The sequence below is a fragment of the Hesperophylax consimilis genome, chromosome 26, assembly GCF_061612785.1.
Source record: "Hesperophylax consimilis isolate HC1 chromosome 26, BYU_Hcon_1.0, whole genome shotgun sequence".
Taxonomy (NCBI): domain Eukaryota; kingdom Metazoa; phylum Arthropoda; class Insecta; order Trichoptera; family Limnephilidae; genus Hesperophylax; species Hesperophylax consimilis.
In genome coordinates, this window is record NC_142861.1 from 3254223 (window position 1) to 3271032 (window position 16810).

At 33.8% G+C, this 16810-nt stretch overlaps 1 protein-coding gene across 2 annotated transcripts in view; it reads left to right on the top strand.

Annotated features, from left to right (window-relative positions):
- The window catches only part of Uggt (UDP-glucose-glycoprotein glucosyltransferase), a 69157-nt gene that overhangs the window by 3230 nt on the left and 49117 nt on the right, over positions 1-16810 (top strand). For both annotated transcript variants that reach the window (XM_089647534.1, XM_089647535.1), the window contains exons 4-5: positions 12083-12265; positions 16313-16509. In XM_089647534.1, the coding sequence (XP_089503660.1) occupies positions 12083-12265; positions 16313-16509 (380 nt within the window). The remainder of the gene's footprint in view (positions 1-12082; positions 12266-16312; positions 16510-16810) is intronic.

Sequence of the window (16810 nt, forward strand, 5' to 3'; positions counted from 1 at the left end):
TAACAGGAAAATGTGGCAGTTTTTTGCAATAAATAATTTTAATTGGACAAATAAAAGATTATATATGATTTTTATATCAATTTTAGTACATTTTACAATAATGGCAACCGAAAAACAGCAAAAGAAATAAAAGATAATAATATTTTCTTCAAACACAGCAAACTTATTTTGTGGCAGCATCTTTACACTCTTCAAGCATTGCAAGGAATGGCGCCAGCATATATATCAGAACTATGTATCCGACAAAACTTAAGCAATAGACAGCTTACTCTAAGGTCAGCAGATCTAGATATTAGTAATCGTCTAATCGAACTTTCTAGGTCAAATCGAGCTGTTTACTATGATCGTTCTTTTAGTGTAACAGGCCCTCTCATCTGGAATAGACTTCCCTCAGCTCTTACTAATCTCCAGAATTTGGCTGAATTTAAACGAGCTTTAAAAACAAAATTATTTAAAAAATCTTACCATTTATAAATTTTAACTTCTTTTCAATATTTTATAATAAGCCATATTCTAAAACTTCCGGTAATTGTTTGGTTTCGGTTGTCTCCTTATTGTACCTTTTTAGTGTCTGCTCAGAAAATTCTCATTTCTGAGCACAAACTGCCTCCTGTTTTATGTTATGTTTTAGTTTTAATATTCGTGTTTTGTCCTGTCCTACTGTTATTGTTATTCTAAGTTTTGTCATCACTTTGTATAAACAGAATGGTATTTCAGTATTAATAGTTCTTAAAATTATTCCTACAGTGTGCCTTACCCAATACAGATCTAATATTAAAACACTAAATATACTGTTTATACAAATTAATGACAACACTTAGAATAACAATAACAGCAGGTAGGACAAAACAAGAATATTAAAACTAAAACATAATATAAAACAGGAGGCAGTTTGTGCTCAGAAATGAAAATCTTCTGAGCAGACATTTTAAAAAGGTACAATAAGGAGGCAACCGAAACCAAACAATTACTGGAAGTTTTAGAATATGGCTTATTATAAAATATTGACGTGGAAAATGCCCATCTCATACGGGACCCCACCGAGAGACAGCCTGGGTTTTCATAGCCTCGCTACACCTGGTCCGCCATCAATAGGTTAAGTTGCTCCTATAGCCGCTGTGCCCACATGATGCACAGATGGGGCCTTAAAGAGTCGGCGATGTGTGAATGTGGTGCGGTGCAGAGCACCAAACATGTGGTCAACGAATGCCCGCTCCATTCATTCCCCAGCGAGATTGATGACGTTCACAACTGTTGTGATGTCCGCCTATTGGGCACGGCTGCTGGCAACCCAAATGCTGTGATGTTATAGAACATACAACAGGTTAATGTTTTCAATTAAAAGGTTTTACTAACCATATTCAAGGTATTGAGTCCATTTTGGAGAGTAAAAAATTAGTTTTATAATTTGCTATCTGATGTAGTCTTTTGGGATGGGTTTTAGAGATTATGATTTTTGGTCAATGTTTTTGTTTATGATAAAAAAATTAATCTTTATGATAATATCTGCCATTCAATATGTTTTCTTGTGTCAAAAGAATATATTTAGGTACCTAATATTTTGTATGGTTTCCAACAAATTATTTCCGCTAAACGTTAATCCTCTGTGAGGATTATCACGACCTTTCATACTGGGTGACAAATTATTTTTTAACTCACATTTTTATGTTTTTTTTACCAACATCATAATTTATGGCAAAATCGAAATACATACTTATCTTGACAACTGCTGCGATTATGCAAGACAAAATTAGTTAATTATCATGAAAACCATTAAATTTACCCGAGAATCGATTTGCAAATAAAATAATATACGCACACAAAAGTATTTTTATAGCTTTTATTTGCAGTTAACAAATAATTTTTAAGTGGTAGGCATATACTAGTATCAACATGTTGAGTCTATTCTGAATCAACAGGCTTCGTGAAATGTATTTAGTCATGTCTAGTGTTCAAAATTATTTTTTAGCCCACCGGATCTAACCTAACCTAAAAACCATATCTAAATAAGTAGGTAATTGTTAACCTTTCTCTTTCTTATTTCCTTCTCCTCTACCATACCTTCAGCTTCACAACAACATATGAATCCTATAATTTCTATACCCGCTATATCCGATTTTTTGACAAAATGATCTGAGTATGACATCTTGTTCACATTTTTGCGAGCAACAAGAGGAGCCTAAAATTGAGTTTCAAAACCCTCCTTATCACGACCAAAAACCATGTTAAAACTGCGAGTGAGAAACCAAATCCGCTATATCATACAGAAAGTTACTATCAAAATCCGCTATATCGGATTCAACGAATCACAAGCAGTTATTTTGCCAAAATACAATATGGCCGCCGCTCTGACGCCACGCTCGTGTGTCAAAATGATCTACGCGTGAGTTTCTAAACCCGCCATGTCGGCTCAGTTGACTTTCAAAATCACGAAGTGAGTATCAAAATCCGCTATATCCATTTTATTTATCGAAATTACTTAATTATTGCTAGACATATATAGAAAAATAAATGCTTTTCGAAATTTTATTACTCCAATTCATTATATAAAAAATTGTAATGCATTTACTTATGTACGCTAGAGATGTGACAGTTTTTTGCGGTTTTCTCCAAATCAATGAACGTTGATATAGCGGGTATAGAAATTACACGACTCATATCACAGGATGTCTTGGTGCCGCTGGCTACAGGCAGTTATAGACAATTATGTGTACCGCGGCCTGGGAATTGTTCCTTGGATAACCAACACCTCTGTCATAGGTGACCCCAAGTAGTTTGCTACTTTTGGTGACTTGGCAGGGGTGTGCGGGTTCATGGAGTAAGGATTGACTAGGTCTTGGCGGCGTATGCGTCCATCTACTGTGTGGTGGGCCAAATTTGGAGAGACTGCTAAGGGAGATCTTTTTACCTCTCCTGCAGGGCTCTCATATCTCATAATACAAACGGAGATTTTTTGGCATAAATTTTTTGATTTGAGCCTTCATTTTCGAGTAAATCAAGCCCAATGTTAGAATATTGAAACAAAATCGTTTGCTATCGTGTTAGTATCTATTTATTTATACTGGGTTTTTACAGATGTTCTCACTTATGTGAGAACTATCCAGTTAAAAAAAGTCAGTTAAGTTACATACAAAAATCTACAAATTACATACATACAGGTAAAAATGCAATTAAATACAGGTTACGCACAGTTAATAAACCAAACAAATAATAGTATAAAATTAAACATAAGCTCAGTAAAATGACAAATAATACTAGGAGAGTTACAGTGATACATAATATAATTATCTAAACATATTATGTAGCAGTAGCAGAACATTTTTTTGATTCTGTATAGATATTATCTATTGTATATGAATCTACACTTACAGACCACTACACCACTATTCTTTCCATACAAACATGCAACAGAAAAGATAAACATAAAAACACAACAAATAAGAAAAAAATCAATTATGATTGTATTCGTCAATCTCTGATGAGTAAATCGTGGTCAGAATTACTTAACATCATAAATCCAGAAGACGCCTGGATGTACTTTATCAATTATTTACAGACTACCATTAACCAACATACAAACATAATTATAAAACATATACCAAATAACATTTTACCAATTAAGCCATAGATTAACCACACTATTATTAAATCTATCCGTAAACGTAACAAACTCCACAAAAACGTTATTAACAATCCTTATGATATACAACTTCGAAACTTTTATAAAAGATGGGGCATATTTCTATATATTAGGAACAATCTGGTATTTAAACAAATCTATTAGAATCGAACTATTTTGAAAATATTTATGGTATTATTACTCTTCCAAATGAAGAAAGCCTGAGTATATTAGCAATATATCGACCGCCGAATCTTAGCAAACAATCGTTCATTAGGGAAATAGAATCTATTCTGACGGATTTAATAGGCCCACGAGAAAATGTTTTGTATTTTGGGGACATCAATCTAACCTTGATGAATTCTCAAAATCCTGTAGTAACCTCATATGAGAATATTATATTATTTGATTAAATGCATAGACAATGTCTCGAGGGAAGCAATTGTTAATGGGCGAGTAACACGTTCATGTATAGATCATATTATATACGTTAGATACACTAACAGGCTTAAGCAAATGGAACCATTATCAGCGTGTGTATGCGAGATTTCCATAGCAGATCATTATGTGACAGCCGTTAGTATTAAATATGATACTACAAAAGAATTTTTAGATAACAAGATGAAAATAACTGTACTGTCCCAAAAACGTATTGATAGTCAGATACAAGAAATAACTGTACTGTCCCAAAAACGTATTGATAGTCAGATACAAGAAATAAATTGGAATTGTATACTTAATGAGGAAGACAGTACTATTGTGTATCAACAAATTAAAAATAATTTTTTTAATCTATATGCCAAATGTACGGTATCGTATTTTGAAAAACCAAACAAAAGACCTCATGCGCTAAAAAAATGGATGACTTCTGATATTTTGGAGAAAATTAAAAAAAGAGATTTATTGTTTCGAAGATGGAAAAAGTCACCTTATAATGAAAAATTTGAAAATGATTACAAAATTTTGCGAAATAATGTCAACAAAATAATTACCAAACGAAAAACTTGTTTTTTTAAAGATAAATTCAAAAGTAATTTTAATGATTCTAAGAAAACGTGGGATGAAATAAATAAAATTTTGGGAAGAAAAACAAAAAGTAATTGCGATTCTCGCGATATGTTTTAAAGGATCAGACAGTGGAAAGTGTAACAGACCAATATGTGAATTACTTCTCAAATAGTATAAACCAAATGTTGCACAGATGTGACTTAAAAGCATCCAATGCTGATCCAGTAGAATTACCTCAAAGCATGTATTTACCCGAGGCAACTATCACAGAGATTAAAAATATTGTTAAAAAAATTAAAAATTCGAAATCTATGGGAATGGACAACATAAGAATGTACGACATGAAAAGACAAATAGATATTTTAGGACCTGTTTTAACACACTTTGTAAATAGACTTATTATACAAGGGAAAATGCCTGATGACCTTAAATGTGCTATTGTTAGACCTATATACAAAGGAGGAAAACACTCGGAAATAGTAAACTATCGACCTATTAGTATCTTGCCTGCACTTGATAAAATTTTAGAAAAATATGTTTCTTTAACAATTACTTAGAAAAATTTTGCATTATAGACAACAAACAATATGGATTTCAAAAGAAAAAAAGCACAGAAAAATTATTACAGGACTTCTCGAATTGTATAAATAATGAATTAAACCATAAAAGACATGTATTAGTACTATTTATCGATAATTCCAAAGCATTTGATACCATAGATCCACAAAAATTATTAAAAATCTTAGAGGCAATTGGAATTAGAGGAAATCTACTTAATTTGTTAAAAAAATATTTATTTAATAGACATATCTGTGTAAAAATATTAGAAAAACTGAGTGGGAAGAAAAAAATGAGCGCTGGCGTACCTCAGGGTTCAATTTTGGTACCCACGCTTTATATAATATTTGTATCAATAATGAAAAAACTTTTTTTATATGTAAAACATTTTGTATACGCAGACGACACTGCTCTTGTTATATCTGATGATCAATTATCTAATGCTATTAAATATATGCAGTATGACTTTACGTCCCTGATAAAATGGTCACACGACGCAGGCCTAATCATTAATACCAAAAAAACCAAATTGATGCACATACGATCTCCACATGCTTCAGTTCTGAATAAGCCTGAAATAATATCCCACAATTTTGCATGTATTCATCAAAACATTTTGCAGAACTGCAAATGCGATAGTATTGAACTTGTTAATGAATATGTTTATTTGGGAGTGACTGTTGATTGCAACTTTAAATGGGACTTGCAAATAAACAAAATTTGTAAAAGGCTGAGGGCGATAGTGGGTAAACTGTACAAATTGAAATGTTTCGTTCCTGTGAATATTTTAAAAATAATTTACTTATCACTTGCAGAATCTACTTTACGATATGGAATAACCACATGGGGACACTCTTGCAAAACTAACTTAAATTACCTACAATTAGTACAAAATTCTATGATTAAATTACTAGTTCCAAAACAGATATTTTCACAGAGGCGAAACATATCATTATTGTATCGGAACATGACTGTCTTACCGGTACAGGCCTTATTATGGCACAAAATATTGATTCAGCATATATCTGACTCTGAATATAAGAGGGAAGTCGAACATGAATATAATACTAGGTTCACAAAAAATGAAGGAATGCTTGTACGGTACCCAAACATAACAATAAATACGGACAGCGAACACTGGAATACAACGTGCCCAAAATATTCAACATGTTACCAAGCAATATAAAAAAATGCGAATTACCTCAGAGATTCAGATATATGCTGAAAACATGGCTACTAAGCAGAGATAATCTGTATTAGTAATACTTTTGATTATGGCAGTGGTTGGTGATAAATATGATGGATAAGTTGTATTGTAATAAGTAATAATATTATGAAAATATGTTATATTGTAATTGAACATGATCATGCTGTTCAAACTGCTTAATTGCGGTTTAATGGGATTGTACTTTGAAGAACAAAAAAATAAAATATATATATACAGGGTGTATCGGCACTAACCCGACAAACTTTAACCAGCTATTCCTTAGCACATTTAGAGTAAAAAATGTTATGGGCACTTTGCTGTCCGGTAGCATTTTTTTTTCAATTAAAAACAAAAAAATTAAAAATTTCCACACTACATCACTGTCTTTGGCATTGCTTTTCGTGTTCAACAGCTGTTATAAGCAAGTATGTCGAAAAGCGTCTTCGCTCTTTCGCACACACTAAATAATAATAGTTAAAAATGAGACGAATGGTGCCGTGCCATTTCGTTGTGATTGTAAAAGCGCGCCAATATAGGTACACACGTACATTATTCAACGGAATTCGAACAAAATATTGCCAGATGGGTTTTCAAACTTTGACAAAGGATAAAACAGTGGTGAAAATATGAATAATAATTTTTTTATTAAAAAAAACGTTACTGGACAGCAAAGTGCACATAAGATTTTTTACTCCAAATATGCTAAGGAATAGCTGGTTAAAGTTTGTCGGGTACGTGCCGATACACCCTGTATATATAGAAACATTTGTACCCAAATAATAAGAAAGGCTAAAGAGATATATTACAAACAGAAAATAGAAAACTGTAATAATGATCCTAAAAAACTTTGGAAAACACTTAAAGAAGCCACCCACTCTCAACCTAATCCCACGAATGACTTAAAACAACTAAAAGTAAATGATAAAATATTTAGTTTTTCTAGTAATCCCGATATTATTGTTAATCATGCAAATAAATACTTCTCAAAAATGAAAAACTTCTCAAAGGTGAAAAACTCGCAAAAAATATCGATGTAAATCATACCAACTCCAGTTCACTAAGCTGTAATACAAATTTGCCCAACAACTTGCATTTTAGTCTAAAACAAATTTCAAATGAAGATACTAGATTGATCATAAACTCATTAAAAAACTCGTCTTCAACTGGCTTGGACGATATATCAAATATTGCCTTAAAAAAACTTGTATCAGAAATAACCACTCCCTTAACAAATCTTATTAACCTAAGCATCCTAAAAGGCCGATTCCCCGAAAAACTAAAACACGGAATCATAATCCCAATAAATAAAGGAGGCTCTAGAGCGAACATAACTAACTATCGTCCAATTACATTACTAAATTCACTATCTAAAGTCTTTGAAAAAACTATTAATAATCAACTAATTGAATACCTTGAACAAAATAACATACTATCACTCAATTAGTTTGGATTCAGGAAAAATAAAGGCACCTCCGAAGCCCTGGCAACAGTTACCGATTTTCTATCATAAAATGCATATCAATATTCTTAGACCCGTGCAAAGCATTTGATACTATCTCTCACTCTAAACTTTTACAAAAACTATCTAATATTGGTATAAATGGTGATGAACTTACTATTATTAGCGATTACCTGTCAAACCGAAAGCAAAGTGTGAAAGTCAACAACTGCAATAGCAATCAAATACCAATTAGCTACGGCGTGCCTCAAGGAAGCGTTTTAGGTCCTACCTTGTTCTTAATATACATAAATGAATTATGTAATCTTCAAATAGATGCCAAAATTGTAAGTTTCGCTGATGATACGATTCTCCTCTTCAAATCAAGCAATTGGAATGATGTATACATAAAAGCTAACAGGGGCATAACTGTTGTTAAAAGATGGTTAAACAATAATACACTAACAATGAATGTGACCAAAACTAAATACATTGAATTTAGTACTTTGGTATTATTTTTGACAGCAATTTGAAGTGGAAACAACATATAACCACTACAGCAAACAATCTTAGAAAATTCATTTACTTTTTTAGACAAACTCGCAACTTTCTCAACCTAAGCCAGCTCAAAACAATCTACTATGCACTTTGTCAATCTTTAATAGAGTATGGTATCATAGCATGGGGAGGAGCAAACGCTGCCGCTAGGGAATGCAATCCCGCAAGAAAATGTCAATCCAGGTATTTGCGGGACTGAACAATCTCAGTCCCGCTGGATCCAGGTATTTGCGGGATCCAGCAGAGTGGACTCAGATATCTAATCAATCGTATAATAAAGACCTAATACCTCGATCTACCAACCTTGTTTTTAGAGTTTTAAATTTATACCTATAATAAAACAAGTTCTTTGGGACATTTTAAATGATTTATTAATAGGTATACCTTTAGTTAGACATAGGTAAAGTTTAAGTCATAAATTGGCAAAGAATAAGATAAGACATAAATTTACATAACATACCCGCCTCGGAACAGACTTTGTCTAGTGAGGTGGGTAAAAGAAATCTATGTACACAAATGAAAATAAAATAAACGCCCGGATTGCCGGCACTGAAACTGAAATTGAACTGAAACTTAAATTTAAATAATAACATTCACACGATAAAAAATATTCTTGTACAATGAGCATCATAAGTTTAATTAAACATTATTTTGGAAATAGCTTCGTAAGTTAAAGTATTAATTGTGTCATCTGATAAACGGCTTCTGATATTGGATACAAGGTAGCCAGCGGCTGAAAAAGCTCATTCAGCTTCCACGCTGGTTGGCACAATAGTCATTAGCGCATTGTAAGTGAATTGAAGGTATGTGCCTTTAATCCACCGGACTCAAAGTAATTCAGAGTAAGTGAGGGTAAATCTGTAGTTGCTCTCTTTCAGCTTTAAAAAATCTTGAATAACCATCATTTTTAGTGTCTTGCCGTAATTCATAACCATTAATTTGATTGAATTATACGATGTTGGTAAGTTAAAACCCCCGGCTTTATAAAGATCTCGCAAATCCGACGAGGTACAGAAAACTCGGAATGGTCAACCATCTTTAAACACCATTCGTGATACCCTCTTTTCTTTTCTTAAAAATGTTCAGTGATTTTATTTGTTGATGGTTGAGGTTCACAATGAGCCGATGTGGAAGAACTGGACGTCGATGCAGTTGTAGAAGTTTCTCTGTAATCCCGCCAGTCCAGCGGGATCCCGCAAAATTTTCGACCGAGATTAGTCCCGCAAAATGTCTGCGGGATCTCGGTATTTCGGGATCCCGGTATACCGGGATTGCATTCCCTAGCTGCCGCCATTGATCCAATATCTAAAGCTCAGAAACTTATAATAAAGATTATCCTCAAACTACCTATCACAAGCAGCTCGGATGAAATCTTTAGGAAAATCTGTGTTATGGACATTAGGCAACTTTATGCCAAAAACATACTAGCATACCTCTTCAAACACAAAACTACTTTTGACAATGTTCAAACTGCTCGTGATACTAGAACCAAAGGACATAATCTCTTACAAATCCCTTTCGCTAAAACAACTTTTGGCCAGAGAAATTTTAGATATTTTGCAACAAGGCTATATAATGCTCTCCCACTAGCCATTAGACTGAACGAATTTTTTTCGAAATATAAAACAGACATCAAGTCTTGGATCCATCAGCCAAGACAGATCCAAGATCAAATTTTTTTATAAAAATCCCCTCATAAGTATGTACTAGATGCTGATTAACCAATTTATTTTTATTATTTTTTATCATTTTCACATTGTCATTTAATGTTATGAAATATTATATGTATCATGTATCAAATAATATGTAAACAATAATTTATGTACTCAATACGTCTGTCTCGACACAGGTTTATCCTAGTGAGACAGACATCGAAAAAAAACCTGTAAAAAAAATTTTATATTGTTAATAAAAAAATAAAAAAAGATTATCCACGAAAATAACTTCAGCACACTCAATCTTATTGTACAGTCGACACATTTGGGTCAGAGGGCTAAAATAGGCGATATTATTTTTGAATATATTCAGTTGAAAAATGCCATGGTGTCTGAAACAATGGGAATTGGGGATATTTATTTCAATATTGCTAAGATATAATGAGGTATCAAGATGGCCGTGGATAATTTTATGCAAACATATTAGGTCAGTCAATTGCCTTCTAATTTTAAGTGTATTCTTATTTTATTTATTTATTTATTTAGACGCCGTAAAAGGCTTTTACAATATACATGATTTATGTTTACAGTGGTTCACAGGAGCGAAACAGTATTATGTTAAACAGAATAATTACTGAGAAATTATGTTGAAAATTAAACAAAAATAACATCTGGTATACATAGGTACATTAGCATTTTTATTTTCAATCCGTACAGTAGTTTAGTATTGAGGTTATTGTTACCTTCAATATTGAATTTGGTTGAATTTGCTGAGAACTAAGAGTTAGCTCTATTGAATCAGGGCTGTCAGTAAGATATCTCATAACAATTTTGGGAAAAATTATAGTTTTAATTAAGTATATAAAATTATTAGATAACACATTTAAGTGTAGTATCAGATGTTTAAAGTCTTTTAACCCTAGAAAACTAAACTGTTTTCATTGTTTCATTGTAACTACACTTTCATCGAGTGGACTACGCAATAAAACACTATAAATAAACCAAAAATATTTAATTAAGATAGGAACTTGTTACATGGCACAAAAGTAAGGTTTATAATGAACAAATTAAGTACAAATTAATATCAAAATATCAGTACACAGTGACCACACATGTCAAAATTATGTGGACCACAAATAGCCTTTCTACATCTGGTGCAACGGTGTTTGGTCACCCTCCGGGCCTTGGATGGAAACAGGTAGCTAATTTTAGGCACGTTTGACGTAGATGGAACCGGAGCTTCTATTGTGGAAGATTAACAGTAAATATAAGAATATATGAATGTACGTACCTTAAAAATAAAAATTGTTGTTTTAACTAAACTTTCGTCCAGCGGACGACGAGATGGTCATAGGGCACGTCCTAGTATGCGTGTGGCCGCAATCGCGTCACGTGCTGCACTGTTTAAAGAGTCAAGGTCGGGGAGCGGGGGGAAGTAGGTGATTTCGAATTTCGCCGAGTAGCGCGTCGTCGCCTCGACGAGCGATTAGTTATCTAGGGTTAACCTTTTAAACGCCAGCATATCCTTAAGGACATGTTTCTAAATCATTTCTTTGAATATAACTTACTATTCTGGGGAAACTATGTGTGTTAAATCATATACCATTTTTATAAATATACATATAAACACATTGCCTAGTAAGACAGTACAATTCATCAACAAAAAAACATCATTTTGCAAAAAAAGTTATGATGAAAATGGAATCAGATTACAACTAAAATTCTGCACACCATCTGTTGAAATGCGTCAAAGCGAATGATTTTTGGGTTCTCTGCGTGATGTATATTTACCAGTATCCTGCTTGTAGAGTTTCTGTATATACACTTCCCACAGTAAATAATAAAAGTTACCGAGAGATAACAAGTGTATATAACAATCAATTTTAGATATTCTAAAAGTTTGTAAAAACTTGTTGCAACGTGCCGTATTCAAGCAATACATCTATGTGAGTAATTTGTTGGAGTCAACATTCACTCCAATACCTGTAACTAATGATTCTGTTTTAATAATAGTCTCATTATGCATTGTTTGTTTCCAGTTGAAAGAGTCCAAGGTTGAGACGTACCAGGTGGACCATCACTTCCCCGGCTCGGTCAACCGTTCCATCACGGCCGTGCTGTACGGAGAACTCGGCAGCCGGGAGTTTGCCGTGCTCCACAAGGCGCTGGCGAAGGAAGCTCAGAAGGGAAGCATCGATTATGTCGTGCGCTGGTACATTAAGGTGAGTGTTAAATGAACGGCACTGTTATAACAGCTCAATAATTTTTATTATCCAATCAATTCCAATATAATAAGGGACCTCGGGGTTACATTTGATCCCAAACTTACTTTTTCAGATCTAATAGTGGGATTGGTATCATCTTGTTATGAACTTCTTGGATTTGTGATAGGAATAAGCAAACAATTCTCCAAGTCCGAAGCAATGATATCGATGCTCAACTGGCTTCTACGATCTAAATTAGAATACGCTTCTGCTGTCTGGGCCCCACACCAGCAAAAATACATAGAATTATTAGAACAAATTCAAAAAAAATTTCTAAGATATCTTTATATGAGAACGCATGGTGAATACCCACGATTTATGCATCATATAGATTTGCTCTCCAAAACGCACTACGAAAGTCTCCAATCTAGGAGAAATGGGACCCTTCAAGTAACAGCTTTTAAAATCATGAACTACATTGACAGCCAGCTCTTGGAATGCTATAAATTGTTTGTACCGTCAGGGTCGACGCCACAACTTGCTCTGTATTCCACACGGAAGAACTGACGTTATGGCCCAGCATAGTATGACAAGAGGTATGGTGCTGCTAAATGATACCTCTAGGTCTCTTGACATTTTCAACATTGGCCTTGAAGATTTCAAAAGTCATTTTAGGCAAGAACTCTAAAATATCGGTTATTGTAAAATATTTCATTTAAAGCTTTGTAAATTTTTGTTATATTTTTGTTATATTTTGTAGATTGTAATAGGATTGCATCAATCTGAAATGCACAAAAAAAAAAATAATGATGTAGAAATACGCCTTGGTCTCGAGGCGTTGTTTGCTCAAAGTTTGAAATTAGAAGAGATAAATTTGATTCTGTACAGAAAAAATAGGAAATAGTTAAATTAATTAATGATTGGATTATTTGTATTGCGCCGTTTTCGTGAAAAAAACACCTCAGGGGCGCTTAACAGCTTAATTTATTCCTATCACATAGACTTATAACTTATCACTTAGACTTATTACTTTTGGCTTATAACTCATTTCAAAGCTACAGACTTATATGGGGGGACGGTTCTAATAGGAGTTACAACAATTGCTCTATTGACATCTATTGACAATCTGTTGCATTATTTTAGTGAGCAATATTAACTCTTTGCACGCGGCCGTATCAACTGTTATTACGGCAAAAAATCTATACTCTCAAGCGGCTGTATCAACAGTTGATACGGAAACTTTGACGGCCGATATTCCAGCGCTCTTTCGTCATAAATGTATTTCTTGCTCACTTGGACATTCGTAGAACTGTCGCGATGCTGACATCTACAAGAATTTCTCAAAAATAAAATTGTATTTCATAAAAAAAGATCGATAATCAAGTGCGCCTCTTCGCGCCTTTTAGTCCTTTAGTTTACATTTTTGTCAACGGATGGCGTTAGTACTAGTATGTCATTCACAACTTTTCATAACTAAAAATGATAAGTGATCATGGTGTCCCACTTGTGTCTATCAATGCAGTGGCCTAAGTACACACACGCCGAGTGAATGGCGGGCCCACATTCAAAAGATACGGTACGTCTTGATGTATGAAATTTTATGTTTTTGTTTTTATAAACATCTAAGAGTGTTGACACACGAGGATTTGTTTTCATATTGTGGAGAATAATTTGTTCTGTCTATATAGTCCAATAAATCATGCCAGAATGTTATAATTTGACATTTAATTGCGTGCATAGGTACTTGAAAATATGTACAGGGTACAGGTATAGATAAAACGGAGCAAATTAACGCGTTCAAAAGGTTAAAGCTTCATTTACAGATAATCGTTAATTGTATAAATATAACATTTTTTTTAATGAGATTCCTGAGTGTAGTAAAGTCATACGACCGTGCTACGAATGTGAAAATCCGAGAAGCATACCTTAAAAAATGATCTCATATTAAGACAAAACGGAGCAAATTAACGCGTTCAAAAGGTTAAAGCTTCATTTACAGATAATCGTTAATTGTATAAATATAACATTTTTTTTAATGAGATTCCTGAGTGTAGTAAAGTCATACGACCGTGCTACGAATGTGAAAATCCGAGAAGCATACCTTAAAAAATGATCTCATATTAAGACAAAACGGAGCAAATTAACGCGTTCAAAAGGTTAAAGCTTCATTTACAGATAATCGTTAATTGTATAAATATAACATTTTTTTTAATGAGATTCCTGAGTGTAGTAAAGTCATACGACCGTGCTACGAATGTGAAAATCCGAGAAGCATACCTTAAAAAATGATCTCATATTAAGACAAAACGGAGCAAATTAACGCGTTCAAAAGGTTAAAGCTTCATTTACAGATAATCGTTAATTGTATAAATATAACATTTTTTTTAATGAGATTCCTGAGTGTAGTAAAGTCATACGACCGTGCTACGAATGTGAAAATCCGAGAAGCATACCTTAAAAAATGATCTCATATTAAGACAAGATTAAGAAAGGGACTCTTGAATGTTTTGAAAATGCATTGTGAATGGACGGATAAAAAAGTAATGGGAGAGTAAGTGAGGCACAAGTGAATGGATGAAGATGTTGAGGAAGACATCAATTACCCCGGTTCGGTCATTTTAAGAATCATCACAATATAAGAGTTTGTATGAATGTAAATGAACCAAGGAATGTGTTCTAAGACGGAATTGTGTGATGTGATGTTTAGTTAGTGACAATTTTTTTAATTTAATTTTATTTGGGAAGCATAAAAATAGAATGTATTCACATTTTTGTCATCAACAGTAGCTTAAAATAAACTTGGCAAAGCAACTCTAGATTAAACGATAAAATCTGACACTTTGATACAATCTTCAGATTTGAAGTTGGCCTTCTTTCCCATGGCTAACTAATTATATTTAGTAGTAGCTGAGTTTATTTGATTAATTAGTGTTTTTTTGACTATTTACTCATTTAAAATAATATAAAGTATATTTGCATCACATTCAAGACTAGAAGATACTCCCAGTATCGCCCTGGTGTAAGACCACCATTCAGAATTGAAACGTTGCTTGAAATAGCTTTAGCCATGTTTGATGACCAGATCTAAATTTATTTATTTAGATCTGGTCATCAATTTATTTATTTGATTAATTTGTGTTATTTCACAATTAATTTATTAAAATAATATATAGTATATTTGCAGCACGTTCCAGAGTGGAAGATACTACCAGTATCGCCCTGGTGTAAGACCACCATTCAGAATTGAAACGTTGCTCCAAATGGCTTTAGCCGTGTTTAGTGACTAGATCTGAATAGCCAGGTACTTCCCCACCTCCCTCTTTCCCTTCCCCACTTACCTTCAGCCTCACAACATCCCCCAATTGGGGATGCCATAGTCTCACTGGCTCCAGACGGGAGCAGTTGGGACTCTTGTGAAGTATTCACTATAAAAAAATAAATAAAAAAAAGCTAGGTACTCCCCCACCTTCCTCTTCCCCTCGCTCCTTCCCCTTCCCGCTACCTTCAGACTCACAATATTCCCCAATTGGGGATTTATTTAATTTTTATTTTATTTATTACATTAACGAGGAAAATAATTTCCCTCAGTGCCTATGTCATCTTTGGGGCTGCTGCTATTTTTAAGGAATGGAAGGTTCTGGGAAGGAAAAGGTTTGAGGGGTGGGTAGAAATCTAGGGGATCTTGGATCTAGGGAACTAGAGTTCTAACCTGGGCTTAAAGCAGAGTTTTTCAAAATCAGATGTAGACAGTAATTTTCCTCATCCAATCTCGGAATAAAACTGTAGATTTGTATAAAAAAACAAAGCCACGCCGCCCGGGACACTCTTTACATGTATATTTTGGGATGAGGTTATTAATAAAGTTGAATTGTTGCCCACCAGTCTGAAGATGACAGTAGCTGGAGCTGTGTAAGGTTTTTAAAATTATGATATTGCTTTCCAGTCACACAAGTTTCCAAACATTTTTTCGTCCTGCAGGATTATTAAATAAAATCCGTGATTTTCGGTGATCGAATTTCTTACATTTTACATCAATTAGTTAATGATGTTTTTTGCCATTTGTAGAATCGTCAGTCCCGTCGCCTCCGCCTGTCCGGCTATGGTGTGGAGCTGCAGCTCAAGTCCACGGAGTACAAGAGTCAGGATGACACGGCGCCCACCGAGGGAGAGAAGGCCGGCGACGGCTCCGAGTCCGAGGAGTCCACCGAAGACGAGAACGACCCCAGCAATGTTATTGAAGGTTTTAACTTCGGAAGACTCAAGTAAGCACTTCTTATTGTTGTACTTAAATTTGTTGCTTCAATAGTCAATACAGTAGAACCTCGTTAATTCAAACCCCGATAATAAGTAAAAAACTAAAATTCTAATTTTTGTTGAAAAAAGTCGCCAGACAAAACACATGAAAATATGTCATATTTTTTTACGAATTCACTTTGAATACTGACCTAAATTTGAAGGGGCAATTGTGTAAATCGACTTTTCGGTGGGAATTTTTTAATTGGAAATTTGGTTTTCAGGGTCCCATGGAATTTGAATTAACAGGGTTCAAAAATACACACTAGA